Here is an 8,912-nt window from a genome sequence, read left to right on the forward strand (position 1 = left end):
TGTCAAGCGAGAAATTCGCTGGTGTGAACAAAATTTCTTGTTGAAAAGATGTTTTTTCTCGTTACCCAAATGCTATTAAAAACCTGTTTAAAGTTTAATTCATTTTTATTGTTGGGGGAGGCTGAAATAGTTTCACAAATTTATATAAAGATTTGTCTCAATTAGCCATAACCCTAGTTAAATTCTTCATTGCTGAGACCCCTGCCTACGCTACTGATCCAGCTTATATGTTGAGTATTCAACACATTCAACTGATACTTCAAAAAAGCTGCCGCCAAAACAGGCAACATTAATAACCATTGTAATGCATGAAGATTTTACGAAAAAACTTATTAACGTCGACTTTAGAAAATAAATTAAATTTTTTAAATTTTTATAACATCTTAAAATTAATTTTAATTAATTTTATAGATTGATTTTTTACACGAGCCCCTTGACCAATGAAACAAATTGTATCAAAAATAAAATAATTTTTAAAACTCTATTTTAGTTAAAAATTCATTTAAATTATTTTTAAAAAGAAGAACTTTCACACGGGGTCCCTGGCCGTCCGGGGCCCAAGCAACTGCTTAGTCTGCTCTAGACGTTAGATCCACCTCAAGTGTTAGACTTAAGTGTTGTTGAGACTATTCGACAGCTAGAAAGTGTAATTAATTATTGAAATACATTTGCTGGTAATAATGCTTTCAGCAATAAATTAAGCTTTCGAGTCAGACAATCATATGCGCACAAACACTCACGCTAGAACGGACACACATATGCACATACACCCATGCAAACACACACATCAGCAACATTATAATTGCAACGACATTTTTTTTTACTACTTGAAAGCACTTGTTAATAATCTATCCTTCATTTTCACCCACACAAGATCAGTTGGTTCATCATAATTTGTTCCTATCATGATTGCTCTGCAGTCATTTCTCCACTCATTTTAATCCAAAGTTATGGCGTGTTATGGAATATAATTGATCAATTCTTGGCCTAATACACTTTTAGGAATTAATAAGATTGGATGAAAAGCAGTCAAATGTCGATAATGTATCTCGAAACAGAAAATAATTTATAGAGAAAAATTGTTTAATCAAAAAACTAAATTGCAAACGAAAAAATGTTGAAAATCTTGATTGAAAAAAAAAAATTAAATATTAAAATAGTAGAACTGAAAGCCAAAAGTTGAAAATTCCTATCCAAAAATTTGAAATTTATTTGTTACTAAGCTAAGCTAGCCAAGAAAATATTTGAAGATTCAGATTTTTGTTGAGTCTAAAATTATCGAAAGATAAAAAATAATTATGTGTGATCTAATGTTTATAAAATTGAAATGAGATTATTAAATTTAAAAACAAGGAGAAGAAGAATTGTCTTCTGTAAGCATGACAATCTTTAGAATATAATGGAAAAAATTGTGAAAAAAAGCGTTCGAATGAGCGCTATACAAACTCTACATAGTAATAAAAATAATAATAATAAAGAAGTTCATAAAAACATTTATGAATAAGAGGTTTCAAAATTAAACCAAGAAGATAGTGTTGTTTATTTGAACTTGCTGGCGACGACCACTGAGATAGGTTGGAGAACATTGATGTGCTGTGCATGGTCTCCGCTACCAGGCTGTGACAGCTTGTTAGATCAGTAGAATCAAATGCCTTGTTTAAATCAAAGATAGTTGTAGAAAAACCTTTTTGATTCAAACGGCTCTAAATATAAAACTTTCCAAGTCAGAAAAGGCTAATTCCGTAGATAATTCGAGACTGGCTGTTAAGAGTTATTTCACTGAAGAAACTGAAAAAGTTTCTAGAAGAACAGTCTATCGACGATTACTTGAAATTAAGGTATATAGCAATAATTGGTAATTTTTTATTCTCACAAAATTTAAACGTTAGTAGCTATCCTTTCAGATACTTGAAAACATTCAGAAAAAGAAAAATTAACGTTAGAGAAGGATGGATTAACAAGACGTTGAAGAAAAAAAAACAATGCTAGCAATTGTTTACTCCAGCAATAAATTAGAAATAAATTAAATGGGTGGTTGTGACGAGGACTCGAGAACCGGTTGAATTCTCCAAATTATTTTTATGCCCCATGCTTCTACGTTAATGCATTTGTAGATTTCTTAATAAATTTCTAAAACAAATGTGATATGTTGTTAAAAAAACTTAAATTGTACAATGATGAATGATGTTTATTAAGAAAGTTAAACAGCAGCAAATCGTCATTGACCAACACGCATCAACGATCTTAATGAAACAATTAAAAAGTGGACGGGTCAATCCAATGTGAAGGTTTTCATCAATATTACGTTAGTTCAATATTTTTTTGCTTATGAAAATGAAACACTTCAAAAATTTTACAAAATTCAAAAAAAATTTTTACGCTTTATTTATTTTCAACAGCCAAGAAAAGATTTAAATTTTTTGTTGAGTTAATGCTGCCACCTAAAGTACGCTATTAATGTTTGAATTGTTATTTAGCAAGGACGCCTTTTCTATTAAAAACGCCAGTTAGTAGAAAATGGCACTGCATAAATTATGGTAGCTAGCTGATGAAACGGAGCATTTGCGGTCTTCTAACCGTTAGGTTCTTTGTAAACAAAATATATTTCGAGGCTCTAGATCATACAACCAGCCATACAAGTATACACGTAGCTGTGCTTCAATTTTATGCCATGAAACGTCATAATTTCTCTACCACAAAAATAACCGTCTTATACGACGCAATTTTTTTATTTTTTATTCGATCACTACTCATCAAATCTAAAAACAACAATTATCAAAAAGTTTTAATTTTATAATTCCAACCCTTATAATAGAATTCACCCTGGATGTCCGCGTGTTCATCATTGTTATTCATCATCATTAATCATTTCAACCGTCCAACATACAGTCCCCTAATGCAGCTCAACATTCCCTACCAGAGATAACGTCGACGACCGCTTCATTTTCAATACAACAGCAAACTTATGATTTACGACATGCTCGTTAAAAAATCTAAAATGCCAATAATGTGAAATGCGAACTCTATTGTTTCATTTTCTGGTAGCTCAATCTTAGTTACGTTCATTATTATCTTTTTCAAAAATAATTAAAGAGTAGTAGGCATAAAATATTTAACTTCAGCTTGCTTAGGCGCTCTGTGTTTATGTTTATTTTTTCTTTAATTAAATTTTAATTTCGTGTCGTTTAATTTATAAAATTATTTATGCTTAAATTTCAGGTTAAGTACTATGTTGCCTTATAAAGCAACAAAATATTTAACTAACCCTAAGAAGGTTAGTAAAACTCTAGCAAGGTCAGTGGCATAACAAAAAATATTTTAATGGGAGAAGGTTTAGATTTTATAACAAAAAGTTGAGCAACTTTATTTTTTATCTCATATTTTGTAGCAATTATTTTGTTTCTGTACCAAAAAAATTTTTGTTGTTTTAAGAGGCTGGAATTGTTATCATTTCAATTTTATATCTCAATTTATATATAAAATTCGTATAATTTATCCTTAACTCTAGTCAAATTTTCTGTGGGAGCTGCAGTCCAAAACACCCGCATGGCTACACTCTTGGTTATAATATACTTACTTGTGCATGTGCACAAATGTCACTTACATGAAAGCTTTGTATTGTAAATACCAAATTAGAAGTTAGCGATAATTGTAATTTTGGTGTCCAGAAAATTCTTTACAGAAAATTCTTCGCAGGGAAATTTATTCGCTGGAAAATTCTTCGCGAAGAAAATTCTTCGCAGTTCAGAAATTAAAATTATGAGTCAATCAACGTACATAATCCATTATGTCACAATTCGTATAATTTTCCATATTTCTTCACATACGTATGGCAGTATCACGACAGCACTTTTTAATTTTAAGGTCTATATCTCCTATACCTAGAACCGGGCCTGCCTCCAGAACATTAATGATGCGTCTAAATTTGTTACATGAACAAAAATTTTCAAACCTTGTTTGTAGGCAGGCAAATTGTTTTGCACTCCTTCAGAACCAAGAGACCTTCAGTTGAACAGCAGAAGCAATTACAAGTAACAAACACATCAGTGACCAAACAAGTCAACCGCTACTCAATGCCCAGTCAGATTTTTGTGGTTCAACATAAACCCTTCATCATCTGTTCATCCTCTCAGAAAAATTACTTTTCAATCAAAATAATTATTTTTAGCACTTGAAAAATTCTGAAAAAAAATCTTGATACAAAAACTGCAAAGTGGCTGAATTGGGGACGGCGTGATGGTTCAATGGTTAAAGGCGCCGGGTCGTGCTATTGCAATGACTGGGTTTGAATACAAAGAGATCCCCGCCTATCATATGCAATGTGTATGATGCGTGGTTTGCACGCGTATTCATATAAGCTGTGTGTGTTTGTCGTTGAAACCTCTGAAGCTAACGCAAAAGAGAGAGAGTAACCTTTTAACCTTTACTAAGCAAACAAAAATGTTCTATCTTCTTTCCTCATTTGAAAAAAAATTTTACTACATAAATAATTGAAAAATTTTCCATAGCAGTTTACAACATATATTTTTTACGTATATGTTGATGAAGATTGCGTAAAATATGATTGTTTCAATATTCAAAGTTGCAAAAATTCATATAAAAAGTAACATAAATTCAAAACTACGAAAATTTTGTAAACAAGCTGAGACCAACAAAATCATTGTATACATGAGCTCGACGAACTACTATGCAAATTATATTTCTTATCTTTTCTATATATTTTCAATCAAAAATTTATCACTTCCTATTCCTACGGAGAATGAAAATAATATTCACGCACGATTAAAACCACGGGATTATTGAGTTGAGCGTTGGCAGTTTTATTAATCACAAAAATACGTGTTGAATATCAGTTGTCAGTAAAACATTGGCTTTTTATTCAAGCTATGCATCCAGAGTTAAATTAAATTGAAAACAGAGCATGTTGTCAAATGATCAATTCAAAACTGACTATTTTAAATTCTTTTGAAATAATTTTAATTGAATTTTGGTTTAATTTTAAATTAAACAAAACTGCCGAAGCCAAAAAAAGCAAAAATTTTCCAATGTTACTTTAAATGATGCATCTGAAAAAAATTTTTTACTTTTTGTTTCATTATTTAAGAGCCGAAGCAATATAAATTGAATGCCTTACATTTCTTAACAACAATCGGCCTCCCGGGTTAACTTCCAAACTAAAATTACTTTTCAGATTTGTAAAATGTGTTTAAATTTTAATGAGCTGACAACTTAAACAACATTTGTTTTGTACAGCTTCCTATTCTAAACTTTAATGAAATACTGGGAGTTTTTATGGGAAACTACGTACGTAATAAAATGATGTAGAAGCTGCTATCTGCAATGTTGAGATGTATATAATGTCATAAGCCTTAACAATTATAAAATAAAGCCACTCTTGAAAAATTTACGCTGTTCACAATAGTATGTATCAACTTACAACAGGGAAAACTTATTAATTTAACAATACCCTTTGTTTAAATTATCCTATAAGACAAGTTTAGACAATTAGATAAGATTGATGAGCTCGTGCATAGGTTATATACTTACATATGTACATTTCTACATACAACATTCTTGATAATCTCATAAGTTTTTTCCTGATTTTTTATTCATTCATTTTTTATTCAATCATTTATTAATCAAATTAATAATTTATTTTATCCAACCGTTTTAATTTTCGACATTTTTGTTGACGACCATTTAATGCTGTTGTTTGAACAAAAATAATTTGAATTTGAAATTGAAATTATTCGTTCCAATAGAAAAAAAATCATTAATTTGTTTTTCAAATATTATTATATTGCAAAATGTCAATTAATGATTTTCTGTTACAAAATAAGTTATACAAAAAAACAGAAGAATAAAACTTTAAATCTATAATCTCATAACATAATTAAAACAACAATAGATTAAATGATTGATTGGTAATAACTGTATTCTCACTGACCTCATTCCACCAGGCTTGATGACGTTGGTCGGCATCATCATCTACATTGGAGCCATCACGGAAGAAGCCAGTAGCAAGGCGCAATCGAAAGATGACAACCCAGCTTTCATATACGAGTATGGACCCTCTCTCCTGCTTGCCATGATCTCCTTCGTCGGCTGCCAAATGACCGGGGTCGTCTCCATCAACCATTTCATATCGGTCAGGAAGGGGTTGGGGAGATTGAAAGTGAAAAAAAAAATTTCTGATAGGGTAAGCGCAAGTGTTGTTGTTGGAGAAAACGTTGAAAAAAATAAACTGTGCTTCAAAACAATATATAGCAACAAAAATTATAGTGGCAACATTGGTGATCCAGATAATTACGACACTAAAAAAAATTTTACAAAGTCTTCAAATCTGTTGCCCTTTCAAGTCAACCTTATGTTAAATGCAGCAAACAAGTTAGTTTCTATTGTCGGCGTGAATAGCTCCAAACTGAAACAACAGGACAGCGCTGAGTCAACTAACAACACAATAATATCCACAGAATCTATAATGTCACCTGCGTCAGAACGTACAACATCATCCCTCGGCAGGTTCAAACAGAATTTAGGTCACAGATCTGAAACTCTCTACACGATGAACGGAGAAGCAAGCTGTATTTTTAGATGTCCAGACACAATTGCTGCCAGTTCTAGTCCAGAATTGAGTCCAGGAGTTGGTGAGATAGCAGCAGAAGAAGGAGCAATTAGAGGCTTGTGTCTCTTGAAAGGCAACCATTCTTCTGAACTAATCCTTTCGTGTTCGTCGCTGGCTGCACTATCACCGGGCATGCATACAGAGAAAGAAAACAAGTTCGTCAACCGACATCGAACATTGCAGCAAAAAATTATGAAACAGATGACGTTGAGACAACAACAATTTTTATATCGACAGCATCAACTTAAGCAGCAGCAACATTTCATGCAGAAAGAACAGACACAACTTAAAATAGAGCCATCTGAATTATTAACCAAACAAGTTCAAAACAAATCTTTTCATCATCCGAAGCTTAACATAATCCATTCAGATTTGTTATCTTTTTCACAAAAACAACATCAGCCAAAACATTCCAACTTTCATGATAACCAATCGCAAATTCCACACCACTACTATCAGCAAGAAAAGTTACAGCAGCAACAACAACAACAACAACACCAGCAGCAACAACATCAGCAACTGCAACAGCACCAGCAACATCATCGTCAACAACAACAAAACATAAATCAAATAAAACATACAAAACAAATTGAAGTTGGAAACGAAAAACAAGCTGCAAATAGTAGACAAACAGTTGAAGTTGACTCATACAACAACTTCACAAACATTAAAATGGACAACTTTAGCAATAACTTAGTTTTTGCATACAATGAAACCATTTGTCATAACGAAGATGATGTTTGTGAAACCTTAAGTACGAACATAGAAAACAATGATAACATTAACAAAATTGAAAGCAATAATGTTGGCGAAAACATTATAAACAACGACTACTTCAACGACAACCATCCAACCAGTTATTCCACATTCCACAAAACCACCGACCATTTAACTTCGAAGGCCTTCAACAAATATCACTTTGAAGAGTTTCTACTAACACAATCAGCCAACCGCCAACGTAACGATTATGACGATGATTTCATCATTTCAAACGAGGAGGAAAGTTACGTCGATAACGATTATGATAATGACGGTGAGGATAAACAAGAACGCACCACATCCGTTTGACTGTTCTTTGCATTTCGATGTATGTAACGTTCAAAATTAGATTTTATGATACAGTAGTGATACATTATTTTAATGAACGCATTCATGTCAGCGCAGTGATACACTGACTGATGCAACATGAAGTAGTTTATACTTATAAATATATTTGTAACACTTCTAGTGTTGTATTTGTGCTGCATGCAATGTTTTTATATAACATACTGCTGAGATTAATTGATGTCATCATTTACTGAAACTATATATATATATATATATATATATATATATAAAGTTATAGTTAGTTATTAAGAAACATCACCGTATTTTCTGCATTGTTGAGTTTGTAACAAACTCATGCAGAAAATGCGGTGATATTTCCTAATAACTGTACATACGACAGTCTGAACCCAATATATATATATATATATATATATATATATATATATATATATATATATACATATATATATATATACATATATATATTATTGAACAGAGCGTAGAAAAATTAGTTTTCCTTACGTATGTATATATATATATATATATATCCGCATATATATATATAAGTATATATCCGTATATATATATATATTTATATACTGATTAAGACTGTCAGAAATACAATTTTTAATGAAAATCACAGCATGTCCCGCGTTAGTTAACTTCATGTTTGTTTTTTAAAGTTACACCTCGAACAAACTGCAAATTTGATAAACTTTTGGATACAATTGATATCATACATTGTTGCATCAAAAATAAATTACCAATGCCAGTATATACGGCTGCAGATTATAAAAAAAACCTGAAGAAATATTAATTTCAATAATTTATTTGAAATAAAATTACAAGAACTGGAAACTAAATATAACGAACACAAAAACAAACTGGTTCAGACTATTAAAAATTTGTTGTCTCAGGAAACTATTCGTCCACATGGTATTATGCGTAAAATGAATACTGTTGGTGCATGCAATATTAACGGAGCGTAGAAAAATTATTTTTCCTTCCGTATCATACGCTAAAGTCAATCTCAAACTGTTGCCACTGAATCTAACGATGAATTTTTGATAGCTGTACATATTCTTAGCAGCGCAGCTAATTCATCATATGGAATTGGTTGTGGTGAAAGACTGGAAATGTATATTTTATCTATTATTAGGCCGATTGTGTTGAAGCGCCTTTCATTGGCCCGGGTAACACACCATATCAACAAATAAACGGTGTAGCAATGGGCTCTCCA

The 8,912-nt window shown here is 31.6% G+C and overlaps 1 protein-coding gene across 1 annotated transcript; it reads left to right on the forward strand.

Annotated features, from left to right (window-relative positions):
- Positions 1 to 3,583: 3,583 nt before the first annotated feature.
- HELRODRAFT_162786 (hypothetical protein) lies at positions 3,584 to 7,693 on the forward strand (the record flags this gene model as incomplete). The annotated part of the gene is made up of 3 exons (XM_009024887.1): positions 3,584 to 3,638; positions 3,964 to 4,080; positions 5,961 to 7,693. 3 exons carry the CDS (start codon positions 3,584 to 3,586, stop codon positions 7,691 to 7,693), a joined length of 1,905 nt encoding a protein of 634 aa, XP_009023135.1.
- Between the last annotated feature and the right edge of the window lie 1,219 nt (positions 7,694 to 8,912).

This window comes from Helobdella robusta (genome assembly GCF_000326865.2).
Source record: "Helobdella robusta unplaced genomic scaffold HELROscaffold_4, whole genome shotgun sequence".
NCBI classification, from domain to species: Eukaryota; Metazoa; Annelida; class Clitellata; order Rhynchobdellida; family Glossiphoniidae; genus Helobdella; species Helobdella robusta.